An 18,119-nucleotide genomic window follows, 5' to 3' on the forward strand; every position below is an offset into this window, starting at 1 on the left:
GGGGCTGGAGGAGTTGCCGTACAGTGAAAAATTAGAGAAACTCATCTTTTCTCCCTCAAACAGAGGAGATTGAGAGGGGACATGATCGAAACATTCAAGCTACTGAAGGGAATAGACTTAGTAGATAAGGACAGGTTGTTCACCCTCTCTAAGGTAGGGAGAACGAGAGGGCACTCTCTAAAATTGAAAGGGGATAGATTCCGTATAAACGTAAGGAAGTTCTTCTTCACTCAGAGAGTGGTAGAAAACTGGAACGCTCTTCCGGAGTCTGTCATAGGGGAAAACACCCTCCAGGGATTCAAGACAAAGTTAGACAAGTTTCTGCTGAACCAAAACATACATAGGTAGGGCTAGTCTCAGTTAGGGTGCTGGTCTTTAACCAAGGGCCACTGCCTGAGCGGACTGCTGGGCACGATGGACCACTGGTCTGACCCAACAGTGACAATTCTTATGTTCTTTTGTTAATTTAATTTCTTATTTGTTTTTTTAATCTGCCTTACCACAAGCCGAGTGCAGCTCAGCAAATGCTCCGACACCCACTCAATTCCTATAGGCGTCGGAGCATTTACTGTGTCGGCCCGTGTTCCATGCTTTTGTAAAAGAGAGGTGGACTGTTCGGTAATGCAGAATATAAATTAAATAAATTATAACTCCTACATCCCTCAGCACTTACTTATTCATGAAACATTATCTTGAAGCATAGGCTTATCATCAAGAAAATTTCCAAATGTAAAGGGTCTGCACCCACTCTCTGGACTGCACTACCACATTCTCTTCGGCTGGAGAATTCCTTGGATAAATTCAAAACAAGACTTTTATTTTTATAGATGCCTTTGACTCATTTTGTTAGACTAGCTTGTGTGAGAACCCCCCTCTCCGTCCCTGTTTCCCTAATGCTCTTTCCTATCAATTATTGTAGTTCCTTACACATCCCTAATTCTTTCTCCCCCTACCATTCTCATCTAATTTTCTCATTTCTTCCCCATTTGAAAGGATATATTGTACACTGTTCAGAAGATTCCAGTGGGGGGAGGGGGAAAATCAACAATATAATTAATTTAAACTTGTTCCCATGCACCTGTAGCCAGGACTTTGGCTTTAACAGCAAAAAAGCCTTTTGTCTCCGCTATGTCTGCCATATGTCAGGGATTATATTTAATGGCTGGCCATAGAAGGGAACATTCTTGTTCGAAAAATACAATTTTAACATTTTTCTCTTTTCTACCTCCTTCTGAAAGGTGACGAACAAAGTAGAATGGGTGATGAGTTAAGATATCAAGACTGTTTATTCTTGAATGTGACTGAGCTATGCACATCAGCTTTTTGATTTACTTCCAATTGGATACATGTTGGGTTAAAAACCAGCATTTGCTAAAACACAGCTCATGTTCGGTCTTTGAATAAAAGTTTTTCTCCATATCCATTCTTGAGGCCTCACATGTTTTTCTTTTTCTATATGGATTACATAACTGGTCATATTGTCCTTCTTCATTATTTAAGTCTCCTAGGTAAATAGCAAATATTAGCCAAGGAAATAGAATTGGCTTCAGGATATTGAAGAACATCCTTCAATTACATTTTAAAAAGTTCCATCTGGGCCAAATAGTGAGAAATTGGAAAGTTCAACAGTCCCAGATTTCTGATACATGAAAGATTTTCAGTTATTTCCAAGTGACAATAAATCATTAAACTGCATTATGAGTTCCAATTTGTAGAATACCACATATGTGCCCAAATGACACTTGTGCGGGTGAGTGTACACTTTGGCACCTTCGTGTGCCAGTTGGAGGTAGTCAGGGGGTAGGAATTTGGAACACCAGTTTTTGGGAATGGGAGATCAGCACTTTGCCTGCTTTTTTTTCACCTTGGAGGATTATAGAAGGTTGGTTGTCTTTTGGTTCACTAATGTAAATCTCGGGGTGAGGATGGGTTCAGGGTCCCACTTAGCCACTACACATCTTTGTTGGTAGGTGGGTTGGAAAATGATGGGGAAAATCAGTTCTAGTGCAAATTGTTTTATTTTGGATAGCTGAGAGGGAAGAAGTTAAGTTACTTTAATGGGTGGGGGCATTATTTTAGTTTGAAAGAACGAAGGCGGCATGGGCAACAGAATTTAGCTAGTTAATTTCTGAAATTTAGCTCTCACTGGCTACATATAGCTCAGAATCCCAGCTATGCAAAATGTAATTAGTCAAATTTTGATTGACTGGGTTTAGGTTAATATTCAGCTAAAAATTTAGCTGATCAGAGTCAACTGAATATTCTTGCAAACATAATCAGCAGAAATTAAACACTAGAGATGGACTGCCATAAAAATTTTCATTTCATGTCATGTCATTTCCTGTGTAGCTTATGGGAATTTTTGTTTATTTGGGTTTTTCCTACCACTTTCGTTGTTTTGCCAGTTCTATCACCATTCTTTGCATTGTGTTTGTTTTCTGCGGTTTGCAGGAGCAAGCCTTGTTTTAATTTTTTTTCTCATTGATGCACTGAGCCAGCAATTTCTTCCTAGGTTTCAAGAATATAACCTGCTCAATATTTTAAATGTACCCCTTAGGCTTTATGTGCCAAAACATGGACTGTGTCAGGTCAAGTCAATTCACATCAATAAAGTTTATCTGGAAGAATCTCTTGTCGACGTGATTTGGTTCTGTGGATATTTCCCCAGTTGTTATATACTTTGCCAATCACAGCCCATCCTTATTAAACACTTATCTTATTCGCTTAGACCCTCTTTTACTAAGCTGTGGTAGAAGTTTCTACTGCAGCCTGGAGCGCTAAATGCCCCAACGCTCATAAGAATTCTATGAGCGTTGGAGCAGCATTGGAGCATTTAGCACTTAGTAAAAGGTAGGGGGGGAAGGTTAGTGAATATTTGAAAATAGTGAAGAGAGAAAGAGGTGAGAGGGACAATAGAAATATCTGATACATATCTGGAAGTGGGATAAAAAGTCAATTGAGAGATGATTTTCCAAAGCATTTCTGTGTGTGCAGCTGTATTTTATAAGCAGAAATAGACTTTTCTCAACCTGCTCCTACAATATGCAGATAACTTGTCTGCATGCCAGCTGTATGCATTAAAGTGTTACTTGACAAAGAGGAGGCATTCATGAAGGTGGGAATGGGGAAGGGTTAGTATTTCTATGCAGATGCAAGCCTCCCTCCATCTGAGATTTGGGCGCCCAAATTTGGGCACATTTCTGGGATGCACATGCAACTTGATTGGCTGACGAGCTAACAACCAATTATTGACATTAATCAGCACTAATTAGAATTTGAATGTATATTTGGCTGCGCACTATTCTAAAATATAATGCTGTACACTTAAATCTCATAGCATGCATCCCAAAAAGGGGGGCATGGCCTTGAGAGGTGCAAGGGAGGATCATGGTCATTCCAAAAATTTGCACAGTGTAATAGAATATTGGGTTTATGTGCCAAACTTGATCACCAGGATTTACACCATAAGTCTAGCACCCTAATTGAAAACTGGCACGAAACGATATGGGGCTCATAATCGAAACAGAAAAACGTCCAAAAACTGGCCTAAATCGGCACTTGGACGAACATTTCTCAAAAATGTCCAAGCGCCGATAATAAAACCGGGTGTTGGATGTATTTCTAAATGACTTAGGCCTTCATAGTGCCGCTCAATGTCCAAAGCTAAATGGGGTGTTTTGGGAGGCGTGTCGAGGGCGGGAGTTGGGCGGGACGTGGGCCGGCTTAGACTTAGTCGTACAGCATATATAATCTAAAGTTTAACAACCGAGCCTAGACGGAACTTGGACGTTGTGACTTAGACCATGTAAAACATGGTCTAAGTCACAAAAAACCCACCTAAACTCACCAGATAAGCACTGCAAACACATAACACAGACCCCCCACACACTACTCCAGTGATCACCAACCCCCCCCATAAAAATTTTATTCACAACTTTAAATTTCAGCCTCCAGACCATCATCGCCTGGCTGCCTGGCATAGGAAAGCCTAATCGTCCAGCGCAGAGGCAGCTTAAGTCATCTTGGGGGTGGGTTAAGGACCCATAGAGAGGAGGACCCATGCCCATAAGCCCCTGTAATCATTGCATTGATACTTAAACATGTGCACTCCCCTATACACCCCCAAAACCCTTTTGTACTGGCATATAAGTGGATCCTGCAGCCATAAGGGCTATTGGGGTGGTAGATAAGTTGGTCTAGGGCAGTGATGGCTAACCTTTTTGAGCCCGAGTGCCCAAACTGCCGCACAAAACCAAAGAATTTCCTCAAAGTGCCAGCATGTCAATTAAACCTTAATAACAAGATTTTAGTATCTAAAAACTCTTTATAAAGTTGCCTGAACTATGTAACATCATTTTTAAAGGTTGGAATCTTTGTATTGTCAGAGAATCAATTTGATTCACAATCCTTTGGTTTTCATTTCAAATTATTGGCAATTTATAATGTTTTAATTATTTCATTCAATTTAATGAATTTAGGAAGAATTTGATTCAGTTACACAATATATTTTAAATGTATTATTCACATAACATGTCAAATGTATCCTGAGTAAAAAAAAAGATAAACTTCTTAAAACTGTTAACTGTGTCAAGACTCGGTGTGCATTCCCAAAGAGTCTATACATGTTTTTTTGTAAAATTTACAATCAAATTAGAAAATAGTTAAATCATTACATTTCTAATAATATGATGTAAAGAAAACAAAAGAGCTTTCAATTAAACCAACCGTTTTTATTGGAAATTCCAGATTGGAATACAACAGGGCCATGTAAAGTCCCTTTTTTAAATAACATCTTTAAATAATATTTAAATAACTTAGAAAGTGTCTTAACTGCAAACTGAAAACACTGCTTCATGTAAACATATGCATTGGGCATGCTCTGAAAAAAATTAATGTGATTTTTGTTGTTGCATGCATGCTGATAACTTGTCAATCCTTGGCTCATAGTGCGTTAATTTCAGAGCAACACATGCAGCACTCATGTCATCCGTTAATCTGTTTCTAGCATCAGATTTTATATGATTCAAAGCCGAAAACAGCTGCTCACAAGCATAGGATGACCCAAACAAAGTAAGAAGAGCAATCCCAAGTGCTTTCATGGACTTAAAATTGTCTGGCAGAGAATTCCACACTTTTAGGATTTCATTTTCAGAACTGCTAGCAGTGATTTCATTTGTCACCCTTTCACACTCAATACGTTCAAGAGCCGCACGCAGGTCATTGAATTTACTTTTCCAGATAGAGCTTTCTTGAAATTCCAGTAGCTCCATTTCCAAATTTTGAATATTCAACCACTGTAAGCAGGAAAGATCAAGATCTTCAAATGTGAACTTTTCTGGGGAAGTTATAAATGAAAGGGTTGTCTCCATCTTACGGAACTGAGAAAATCTTTTACTAAAATTCTCCTTTGCTTTGGCTACAATGGTGGAATATGCTTTGTGGATTTCCTGGTGTTTTTTTATGACTGTCCACAAATGTTGTAGAATTATCCAAATGTATTTTTAGGTTGGGAAAATATTTTAGCTGTCCACTCTCAAGGTCTTTTTCAAAAACATGCAATTTTCTCTCAAAAGCTTTGATGTCACTAAACATGCTTTCTGCTGTTTTTCCCATGCCTTGTAATTTTTTGTTTAGTATATTAAAGTGGTTAGTAAAATCTGTAAAGAACATGAGGTTGATAAGCCAGGCCATGTTGGTGAGTTGAGGATAGTCTTCCCCCTTTTCGTTCATAAATAGCCTAACTTCTTCCAAGCAGGCCACAAATCTCTCTAACACTCGTCCTCTGCTCAGCCAACAGACATTATTGTACATCAGTAAAGTGTTATATTGTGCCTGAACCTCATCAAGAAGGGCTTGAAATTGTCAAAAATTAAGAGCACGCGCCATGATGAAGTTCACCATTTTTGTTACATCTTTGAGGACATCATCAAGTTTTTTGCTGCTTTCTTTGGCGCAGAGAGCCTCTTGATGTATTATGCAGTGAAATTGAATCAGTGGATGTTTTGCTTCCTTAGCAAAGAAATGAATGAATCCTGATGTTGTCCCCACCATGCTAGGTGCTCCATCGCTAGTAACTGAAACTACTTTTTCTGGACTTATGTCTAGTGATGAAAAAGCCTCCATCACAGCATTGTGGATATCTATCCCTTGTGTTCTTCCAGGCAAAGACAGCAGTTTTACCAGCTCTTCTCTCATGATGTCACCAGTAGCATAACACAAAATGAGCGCTAGTCTTGCATGGTTAGTAATATCTGTACTTTCATCCGAGCACATGGAGTAGAAGGGTGCTTTTTGTAAGTCGCAAGTAAGCTGTTGACTAACATCAGCAGCCATTCGCAGAACTCTATCTTTTGCAGTATTTCTGCTTAGCGGCATCTCAGAGATGCGCTGCACAATTTTATCCTTGTTTTGGAAATCATGGAAGAGTGAATTACTCCCAGCCAAAATTGCCTTTTTGATAAAATCTCCATGAGAGGGGCTTACCATGTTTTGCCATGCACAGTGAAGTTTGAAAGCTGGCAACTGTAAGATGATTAGTTTTTGAAAGATAGTTGCTAAAACTAAGAGACTGGGAGTGATATTTCTTTAATTTTCCTACAAGGAACTCTTTTCTTTGAGCTAAACCAAGTTCAGCAACACTGTTATGGTTGGTCTCAAAGTGACTTTTGACATTTGATGTGCGAGACACAACACTTTCATTACACATAATACACAATGCTTTCCCACTGCGTTCAATCACTCCATATGTACTCTGTCCAGGCCTCTTGGAATGGTCTTCCACTATCTGTTTTTGCTTTTTTTGCTGTACTCATTTTCTTTGTTCAAGACTTCAAGTCTACAAAAAGATAAAATTTGAATAATAAAAAAAATCTAATGAAGTGCTGTATACAAATCCGTCCCCATAAAAAAATATGTGATTGGGGAATTTTACTAATTGTAGACATCCGTTTTGGTCAAAAAATATACTGTCCGGGTGAAAACCGGACTTGTGCAACCTGAGTGTATGGGAAAAGGACTTTTATTTTTCATTATTGGAGCCTTTGTTATTTTATTATGATGTTTACAAAAGCACTGTGAAGGGCCACATATACACTTTACTGTTTTTTGCTATATTGAGTTTTCCATAAGGTACAGCGCAGAGGATTAGTGTGTTTGTTGTTCACAGAGAGCCCAGCCCTCCTCTCAGCTTACTGAACTTCTCTATGCAATCATCATAAGCAGCTTTTTTATTTCCTCGAATTTAGCATATCCCCCATGGAAGATACAGAGGTTTTTACAGAGGAGCACATTATTAGACACATTAACTTCCCCCCATATCCTCACCTCTCTAGCATGGGAGCACTAGGAACTGTTCCTGATTACAGATGTCACATGTGGAGTCACACTACAGCCTCACTGAGTTCCTGTGACAGACTCAGTGTGAAGCTTCTCTTCCTCCCCCCACTTCCCCCTCACACACTGCCTGGCTCATAGGATACTAAGGGGAAGACAGGCAGGCTAAACATCCACTCACAGGACTGCAGCCAGCACAGGAGGATGGGCCGCGGCCCACCGGGACAATGCCCGGTCCTCCCAATGGCCAGTCCGGCCCTGTTGCCAGGTGAGCTGCAAAGCAGACACCGGCACACTCGCCTCCCGCCGCGCCGCATATCTTAATTGCGGACTAGAGAGTTGCGCGGGGACAGAAATCCCACCCGTCCCCGCCAAAGTCTCACCCGTACCCACCCGTCCCCGTGAGGAATCCCACCCATCCCCGTGAGAAACCCCTCCGTCCCCACCCGTCCCCGCGAGGAATGTCCTCCGTCCCCGCCCGTCCCCGTGAGGAATCCCCTCCGTCCCCGCCCGTCCCTATAAACTTCAGAAATAGTTATTTCATTTAATTATGCTACTGAATTAAAGGCTCTGGTAGAAACCCATTTACAAATAAGCAAAAAGACTTTATTAATTTGGAAATATTAATTGGGAAGAATACACACTTTGTAAACGGGTTTCTACCAGAGCCTCTTTTGTTTATAAATTTTTATCAACACAACTAATATACTACTTTATCCTGAAGCAAAAAAAAAAAGAAAAAAAGAAATAGAATTCTTTTCCTACCTTTGTTGCCTGGTTTCTGCTTTCCTCATGTTCTCATTCAGTTCCTTCCATCCACTGTCTCTCTTCCTTCTGCGTCTTCCATTTGCTCTGTTACTGTGCCTCTCCCTTTCTCCCCCCTTCCAAATTGGTCTGGCACCCATCTTCTTCCCTCCGCTCCCCCCATAGTCTGGCATCTCTGTCTTCTTCCCTGCCAGCGTCTTCTCCCCACTCTCTCTTCCCCATTTCCTTTCAGCGTCCTTCTCCCCCCCATCTTCCCCATGTCCTGTCAGCGTCCTTCTCCTCCCTCTGTCTTCCCCATGGCCTTTCAGCATCCTTCTCCACCCCACCCCCCATCTTCCCCATGTCCTTTCAGCGTCCTTCTCCACCCCTTTGTCTTCCCCATGTGCTTTCAGCGTCCTTCTCCCCCCCGTCTTCCCCATGTCCTGTCAGCGTCCTTTTCCCCCCCATCTTCCCCATGTCCTTTCAGCGTCCTTCTCCACCCCTTTGTCTTCCCCATGTGCTTTCAGTGTCCTTCTCCCCCCCCGTCTTCCCCATGTCCTGTCAGCGTCCTTCTCCCCCTTCTGTCTTCCACAAATGCTTTCAGTGTCCTTCCCCCCACCCCGTCTTCCCCATGGCCTTTCAGCGTCCCTCTTCACCCCTTTGTCTTCCCCAGTGCTTTCAGCGTCCTTCTCCCCCCTCCTTCTCTCCCGTCCCGGGTGCAGCACAGCCGGCCAGATCCCCTTACTTTTGTGGCGCTTCCGCGACCGACAACAGCCCCGGTCTGACAAACCTCTCTGCCCTTAACCGCAAATCTAAATTTCCTTCTTACAGCTGCTGTAAGAAGGTAATTTAGATTCGCGGTTAAGGGCAGGGAGGTTTGTCGGACCAGGGCTGTTGTCGGTCGGTCGGTCGGTCGGGTTAGCTCCACAAAAGTAAGGGGACCTGGCCGGCTGTGCTGCACACGGGGCGGGGCGGGGCGGGGCGGACCGCCCCCCTCCCTTGGAAGCCACTCGAGCCGCGACGCTACTCCTCCTTACCTACCCTGCCTGCAGCACAGAGCCGAAATGAAGTCTTCCCAACGTCAGCGCAGACGTCGGAGGGAGGGAGGGCTTTGTTTACCGACGTCAGCGCTAACGTCGGGAAGACTTCCGTTCGGCTCTGTGCTGCAAGCAGAGCAGGTAGGGAGAAAAGCCGCGCAACTTAGTACATCAAGCCCCGCAGGAACCCCGCAACCCTCGGAGGCGTCCCCATGGGATCCCCGCGACCCGTGCAGCTCTCTATTGCGGACCTTCCCGCGTGCCAGCTGCAAGGCCTTCGCGTGCCACAGCTGGCACGCGTGCCATAGGTTCGCCATCGCTGGTCTAGGGGATTCTGGAGGTGGTTTGGGGGGCTCACCGTCACGTATAAGGGAGCTGTAGTGAGGAGCAGACATGGCACCCTTTTTGTGAAGTTCACAGCAGTGCCCTGTAAGGTACCCCACTATTTAGGTGGCATGTCTGGGTGTGCAGTCCATCACTTTGCAGACCCCTCCCACATTTTGGACTTGGACAGAAAGTTGGACGGAAATGTGGTATAAAGATGGACGATTTAGCAGCTTGGAAGATCAGATCGGCAGGAGTATAATTAGACGATTTTCGAAAGTTGAGAAAAGTTTGACGTATCTTTTGAAAATGTGTCTTAGGCTCTTTTTAACTTTGGACGGCTTGCGAGATGGACGTAAACGGACTTAGACGTCCCTTTTGATTATACCCCTCCACGCTATAAAGGGTGCATGCCATTTACTAGACTAAACTAGAATAGCGCATGTCGCTGATCTTTTCTGGTGCCCATGTTTGAGCACAACTTATAGAATTTCCCCCACAATATATAAATTAACTGGCCATGGTCAACAGCTGATGCCAAATGTCATCACTTGAATTTCCTGGGTCATTTTCAAGACTGAAGAGCATGTACACTTTCATTTTGAAAATCCATCGTTGAGTGCAAAGGGAAAGGTATGTGAGTACTAGTTATGGGTGCAATCCTTTATAAAATTATTCCTTAACTCACAGGTTTGGAAAGTATTCTGTGGTAAATGTGTGTGAATTTAGGTAAGGAGAACCATATTAGGGGAAAATGAGTTATTGTTGGGTTATATAAAGAAACCCTGGACAAAATATACAGCAACTATTAAAATTAGTATAGATATTGCCACAATAATCTTTCAGCTATCAATCTTACCAATGATATCAACCTTCCTGTCATGCTTTTTGCCAATTTATACAATATTCTGAACCAGGTCTATCACTTGGTTTGTGCCACTGATAAATATACTTTATCCTTTCTCTTATAAGAATGATTTATATAAATTTATCTTAAATAATAGCACCACCTCTTCTGACGAGCCCGGTTTCAGTACTTCAACAGGGAAGTGAGGTGTAACAATAGCGTAATGCGCTGACCTAATCTTTTAAATGAAATACTCTGTGTTTCGCTTAAAAGTTTAGGTCAGCGCATTACGCTATTGTTACACCTCACTTCCCTGATGAAGTATTGAAACCGGGCTCATCGGAAGAGGTGGTGCTATTATTTAAGATAAGTTTATCCTTTCTCGTATAAGAATGATTTATATAAAGAATTATTTAAAGTAAACAGAAAATTAATAATAAGATAGTATTGCATAGGGATCAATGAGGATTGCAGCTTGATTGTGTTAAGCTACTCGATCGGCAGTCTGAAGAGCCCCAAAATTCCTACATTGCTACATTATTACTTCGCTATATAGCTACATGATTCACTACTCTGTAGTTAAAGTTATAGAAGATTTTGGCATTGAGTAGCCATTATCTAGTGATTATGGATTACTGATAAATATAGGCATGCTATTTTTATGTATGCGAAATGTCTTTCCTTGGCGAATTCTCTAGCAGTAGGAAGCCATTTTTTTACAGAGAGGCTGTGGATGATTGCCAGTTCTTTCTTTAAGCCAATAGGGGAAACCCCATTTCTTGGCCTTCCTATATCACCTATGTTATCCTCCTGAGTCCTGCTGATTTTGTGGCCAGGATATCATCTAACTAGAGGCCTCCTGTCGAGCAAAAACATTGTACTAACATTAAACAGCATTACCAACTTGTATCTATGGACTTGGCCTTTTAGAAGTACTGTATTTATGTTTCTGCAGCACTTGGATTTTTATTGCATCAGTCAAAAAGCATAACTGAGTTGTGAAGAGAGAGAGATGATTAAGGAAATGGGCAAATATTAGAAACCAATGAAAAAAAACTTTGGCATAAGTAACCTTTCAACTAATGCTGGGTCGTGTTCTCTTTTGCTAGAATGTTCCCCCTGATCTCTCCATTTGCACCTTTGTGCTTGAACAGTCCTTATCGGTGCGGGCTCTTCAGGAAATGTTGGCTACCACTGAGGAGAAGGCTGAAGGGGTAAGTCCTTATTTTCATACTTTGGGATTTAATCAGCTTCGGACAGCACTGTTTTCTTTTATAGGGTTGTCTCTAAATGTTGTGATGAGAAATGACACATTGGTAGTGTATTGTCTAAGCTACGATTAAGCAACAAATTTAAAATAACTTAAATAAAAAGCTTACAACAAGTAGATCAACATGGTTACTTGGATTACCAGTGCCATGTTAATAATAATTAGGACAATTATGAAACACTAAAATGTTGGCTATATAAAGCTGTATTTGAATCTTGAAACTTTTACGAGGCTAGCTTATCTTTATTGGACAAAGACATCCCTTCCCTTTGTTCTTACCTTTTTTTGTCTTTCTTTTCTTTAATTAATTTGTAGTTCCACCTGTTTCTCCTTTTGTACCTCTCTGTATTGTCCACGTCTTATTATAATGAATGTAGTCGGTTTTCCCTATATTTTGTATTGTAAATTGCTTTGAAGTATGAAACTGCGATTTATCAAATTTTTTATTAAAATTGAAACTTGAACTTGAAACCATACGCTCTACGGAAAGGGTACAAAATCCAATACCTCTACAAACCCTCACCGGCAATAGGAAGAGGATTATTTATTGTATCTGCTCCCAAATGACCAGAAAGCATGTGTGAGATGGTATATATACATGCTATTTCACAAGATACCTTACATTTGCCTTATTGTACGTTACTGGGATATACATTTTAAATCTCTATGCAGCACTGCAAGTGTTCCTTGGAGGATGTGAAGGGGATAGAATTCTTTCTTGGCTGCAATGACTTTTTGGATAACCTTGAAGTTTATCTAAAACAACAAACATTTTGAATGAGAAATTGTGTTTTGAGTTCCCTGAAGTAACTGTTGAGCGACATGTGGCCTGTGCCAGGATCTGGAACTCTTTTCAAACTAAATTTTTCTTGAAAAAGTTTTTTGAGCATGTTTGTACTCTGTTATGGTCAATGTGCCATGATTATTTTGAAAATGAGACTACTACTTTAGATCTCTTGAAAAGTTTGAGCACATTAGGTATCATTTTGTATTTGCATATTAGGATTGTTTAAGCATGGAACGTGGGTTTATTGAGCAGTTTTTGGAGTTTATCTGGCAGGCAATTACCAGACTGGATCAAACTGTGAGAAACCCCCCCCCCTTCACACGCAAATGGAGAATTCTATGGAGGCTATTTCCACCAGAGTGACTGTGATAGAGAACAAAATTCAAAATATATCAATGAGTGGGGTTGGTTTGGAGAAAAACTGAGAAAAGTGCAGGGGAGGAATGTTAAGATACTACAAAACTATGTGGGTATCTGTCGTAGATATGGAGAATACCTTGAGAAGGCTCAACTTAAAAATTTTGAATTTTTCTCATGTCACCTCTAGAGATTTGTTTAAGAAATATTTGTTAGAAATATTAAATCTCCATGGTGAGGCTTTCCTACTGCTAAATAAGATTCATTATTAGCCATATAAAAAGCAATGGGCTGAAGTGGAGTGATAGCCCTAATGGACTTGTTAGAGGCCTCCATGGATTTTGTGAAAGATTGTGGAACTCTACTTGTGTCTTTTGTTGTTGAGAGTGAGAAAAACCACTGGCAGGATATTCAGCTGGTGGTGGGCAGCACTTTTGCTGTCCACTGCTGATGTTAAGCCTGGATATTCAATGTTGGAGCCTTTTCCGGCGACTGGCATTAAGTAGGTGGTTTCAGTTTGGGTTGCGGCTTAATTGATTATGCTGATATTCAGTGCTAACTGGTTTAGAGCTTAGCGGTTAAAGATAGGCCTGCTATTTAAGTGGCCTATTTTAGCTGCTAAACATAGCCGGTTTTGTGCTGAATATCCGTGCCTAGCTGGCTTTGTTGCGTGTGATACAGTGGTTAGAGCCACAGTCTCAGCACCCTGAGGTTGTGGGTTCAAATCCCACACTACTCCTTGTGACCCTGGGCAAGTCACTTAATCTCCAATTGCCCCAGGTACATTAGATAGAGTGTGAGCCTGCCAGGATATATAGGGAAAAATGCTTAAGTGTAAACCACTTAGGTTATAAGTGGTATATAATTTCTAAAAATAAAATAATAAAGTAGCTAGCTGCTAACCGCAGATATTCATTGAGAGCTTGAAGGTTATCGCCCACTGAATATCCGCAGTTAGGTGCTAAAATTCTATTTAACAGATCAGGCGCCATTCCTGTACAGTTAAATAGCTTTGAATGTCAGCTGATTATTTTGAAATTATAATGTCAGCATAGATCTGCTTTTTGAAGCTATAGTTCTTTGGGATTTATGGAGTGACAGGAAGAGTGTAAGCATTCATGGCACTCCCTACTCATGTCACTCAGGATAATGATGTTTTCTTTCTAAAATTTCCTATTATCACAGACATAGGGCTCCTTTTAAGAAGGTGTGCTAAGCATTTTAGTGCACGCACCAGATTAGCATGCACTATAGCGCACGCTAAACGAAAATCTACTGCCTGCTCAAAAGGAGGCGGTAGCGCAATTTAACACATGCTATTCCACGTGTTAAGGCCCTAACACACCTTCGTAAAAGGAGCCCATAGTATACTGTATACACCATGAATAACGTGACCATTTAATTTTTTCATCAAAAGGGGACATCTATTAATTGTCAGTCCCGCCCCCAATCCTGCCCTAGCCCCGCCCCTAATCCTGTCCCCAATTTCTTCCATTCATTTTTCATGTACACATAATATCTTATTAATTCATAATGGTAACCATAAAATTTTTAAAAAACTACAAAGCTCACTATATGCAGAGAAAATGTTAATTATCATTTATATTTGAGGGCAGAGCAGGATTAATTTGTCAAGGGCCCCTAGGCACACTGGGCCTCCTGCCCTGCCTCACCCCACCATGCACCTAGGTGGAAACAGGAAGCTGAGTCAGAGGGAAGCTTTGGGCAAGCAGCACCACTTGCACAATTACAGTTCCCGTTGCCTTTCTTATCCGTGTTGCTTGCTTGTCTTACTTTCCGTCGATTGGGGGGGGGGCCACGTTGCCAATCGGAGGGGGGGGGGGCCCGCGTTGCCGATCGATGCTGGAGGGGCCCATCGCCGTTTGGAGAAAACAATGTTGATGTTCTCCTTCATCAGGCCCCCTGACCATTTCGGGCCCTAGGCACGTGCCTACTTGGCCTATTGGTTAATCCTGCTCTGTTTGGGGGGTTTTAAAGATGTCAAGGCAGATGATTTTAAAATATGCAATGTTACCTCAGTAACTATAGAAAAATAGACAAATATAGTGCAAAATATAGACAGCACTATATAAATTCTCAAAACTGACACATTTTGATCACTAAATTGAAAATAAATCATTTTTCTTACCTTTGCTGTCTGGTGATTTCATGAGTCTCTAGTTGCATTTCCTTCTGACTGTGCATCCTTTCTTTCATTTCTTTCTTTCTGCACTCAGGCCCAAGAATTGTCCCTTTCTATTCCCTCCCTCTATCCTTCTATGTCCTTAGTGCCCCCCCAGTGCCTCCTTCCCTTGTCCTTAGTGCCCCTTCTATGTCATTAGTGCCCCCAGTGCCTCCTTCCCATGTCCTTAGTGCCCCTTCTTATGTCTTTAGTGCCCCCTATGCCACTCTCACTGCCTTCCAGACTTTGTCCCACCCCTACCCACGAAGCCAACCAGCCTGTCTGTCTACCTCCCTCCCTGCCGCACGCAAAAAAAAGCCTCCGTCCTTCCTTTCCCCCGGTCCGCTGCTATCTTACCGCCCTGCTGCTGCTGCTGCTAACGCCGACCCGAAGTCTTCTTTCCAACGTCAATTTTGACGTCGGAGAGGACGTTCTGGGCCAGCCAGGCAGCGACTGGCTGGCCTAGAACGTCCTCTCTGATGTCAGAATTGATGTCGGAAAGAAGACTTCGTGTCAGCGTTAGCAGCTGCAGCAGCAGCAGCAGGGCGGTAAGATAGCAGCAGACCGGGGGAAAGGAAGGAGGGAAGTATTTTTTATTTTTTTTTGCACGGCAGGTAGGGACAGGAAGTGATCGCCTGTCCCGTTGTCCCTGAGCATAGCTTCGGGACGCTGTCCCTGAAAACGGGACGTTTCGGCGTCCCAAAGCTATGTGTGGGGATAACAAGACAGGGAGGTCTGAAAACGGGACGGTCCCGTTCAAAACGGGACGTACGGTCAACTTAACCATGAAAAACTTCCCAAAATTGCAATTTATATGTCAGACCTTCCCTACTTATCATTATGAAACTTTAAAATTTGTAATCAAAATATCACTGTCATTGTAATTCCCCGTATATTATATGGACCTCTCTATTTGTAAATCACTTTGAACCTATTCTGGATAAGTGCGGTAGAGAAATTCAGATTTGAAGTTTCAAAATGTGCATTATCTATTTTGTAACCCTAAAGAACTTCAAACATTTCTAGATAATAAGCTAACAGAATCCATGTAATAACAGTTGTTTTTCCCACTTTTTTATCATCTAATAAATTTCCAAGTTTTTCTAAGTTTTATTAAAAATTGTTATCCCACTTATCAGATTTCTAAGTAGTTTTAAAATTTTTTTTAAAAAAACAAGGGGAAATACAAGCATTTGTCATTATACAAAACAATATGGGGCTCATAATAGAAACAGAAAAACGTCTAAAAAGCGGCCTAAATCGGCACTTGGACGATCAGTAACAAAAGTCCTCCAAGTGCTGATAATCGAACAGGGTGTTAGACGTATTTAAAAACGACTTAGGCCTTCACAGTGCTGCTGAATGACCAGAGCTAAAAGGGGCGTTTTAGGAGGAGTGGTGAGGGCAGGATTTGGGTGGACCGTGGACCGTCGTAGACTTAGTCGTACTGCATGTATAACTGAAGGTTTTACAACACTGCCTAGATGGAACTTGGACGTTGTGACTTAGGCCATCTAAAACCAGGTCTAAGTCCACAAAAAGTATCCAAAGTGACCTGATAAGCACTGCAGACACAAAGTACAGACCCCCATACACAGCCCCAGTGATCACTGACCTCTCCCCCACCCCCATAAAAAACGTAATAACAACTTTACATATCTGCCTTCAGAACATCAGCACCTGGCAGCCTAATAGAGCTGCACAGAGGTGACTTAAGTGATCTTGGGGGTGGGTTAGTGAACCATGGAGAGGAGGACCCAGACTCATAAGCCACTCTAATCTCTGCATTCATGGAGAAACATGTGCACCCCCCAAAACCCCCTCAACCCTTTTGTTGCCATATAAGTGGCTCCTGAAGCCATAAGGGCTGTTGGGGTGGTAGATATGTGGGTCTAGTAGATTCTGGGGGTGTTTTGGGGGGCTCACTATGACCTATAAGGGAGCTGTTGTGAGATGTTTATGTGGTACCCTTTTTGTGAAGTTTATAGCAGTGCCCTGTAAGGTGCCCCACTACTCTGTTGCCATGTTTGGGTGTCAGTCCCTTACTCTTCTGGCCCCTCCCACACCTAAAAGGTCTTTTTCTAAGCATTTTTGAGTTGGACAAATTTTTGGTCGAAAATGGGGTATAAAGATGGATGACTTAACGGTCTGGACGATCAAACGGCTGGACGTACAGTTGGACGTACAGTTGGACGATTTTTGAAAAAAAGTAAAAATATCCTGGACGTATTTTTTGAAAATGGACCTTTTTTTTCCCCTTGTTCGACTTTGGACGACTTGTGAGTTAGGCCAAAATGGACTTAAACATTTCTTTTGATTATGCCTCTCCATATGTATTTACACTACGGATTGACAATAATTACAGGAGGTAGGAGGGAAGAAATACAATTTTGAATAGGATAGGAAGACGTAAAAGGATAATACAAAAGGGAGGGAAGTTAACGTCTGTGGTAGAGAATGGATATAGATTGTCAATGGTTATAGATCAAATGCATCTTTGAATAAAAAAAAACTTTTAGATTTGATTTAAATCGTTCGAGATTGGATTCTTCCCGAAGGTGATTAGGCATTGAGTTCCATAACTGAGGAGCTGTAGTGGAGAATATGGATTAACGTATGCAGAGGCATATTCAAAAGATACGTCTAAGTCAGTTGTGGGCCTAAGTCGCTAGTTGCCCAAAGTCGAAAAATACGTCCAAAATTTTTTTTTTTCCGAAAATCGTCTAATTACACATCCAGCAGTTTGATTGGCTAGACCGCTAAGTCGCCTATCTTTATACCCCATTCTCATCCAAAAATTTGTCCAAGTCAAAAACGCCTAAAAGAAGACCTTTTGGATGTGGGAGGGGCCAGCAAAGTGATGAACTGAACACCCAGACATGGCAACACAGTAGTGGGGCACCTTACAGGGCACTGCTGCAATCTACACCAGAACTCCCTTATAGGTCATGGTGAGCCCCCCAAAACCTACTAGACCCACCTGTCTACAACCCCAATAGCCCCAGACTACTTAAGCCACCTCTGTGCTGCCCTACTAGGCTTTCCTATGCCAGGTGCTGATGTTCTGGAGGCAGGTATGTATGTCTTTATTCTGATTTTTATGGTGTTGGGGGGGTTAGTGATCACTGGGGGAGTGTGTGGGGGTCTGTACTTTGTTTCTACAGTGGTTATCTGGTCACTTTGGATACCTTCTGGGCACTTAAACCTGTTTTTACATCGCCTAGGTCACAACATACAAG

The 18,119-nt window shown here is 42.0% G+C and overlaps 1 protein-coding gene across 1 annotated transcript in view; it reads left to right on the forward strand.

The window, feature by feature from the left end:
- Positions 1–18,119, forward strand: part of RYR2 (ryanodine receptor 2) — a 1,389,277-nt gene that overhangs the window by 355,390 nt on the left and 1,015,768 nt on the right. The window contains 1 exon segment of the mRNA XM_033937646.1: positions 11,394–11,498. Coding sequence (XP_033793537.1) covers positions 11,394–11,498 — 105 coding nt within the window.

The sequence above is a fragment of the Geotrypetes seraphini genome, chromosome 3, assembly GCF_902459505.1.
Source record: "Geotrypetes seraphini chromosome 3, aGeoSer1.1, whole genome shotgun sequence".
In the NCBI taxonomy this organism is placed as follows: Eukaryota; Metazoa; Chordata; class Amphibia; order Gymnophiona; family Dermophiidae; genus Geotrypetes; species Geotrypetes seraphini.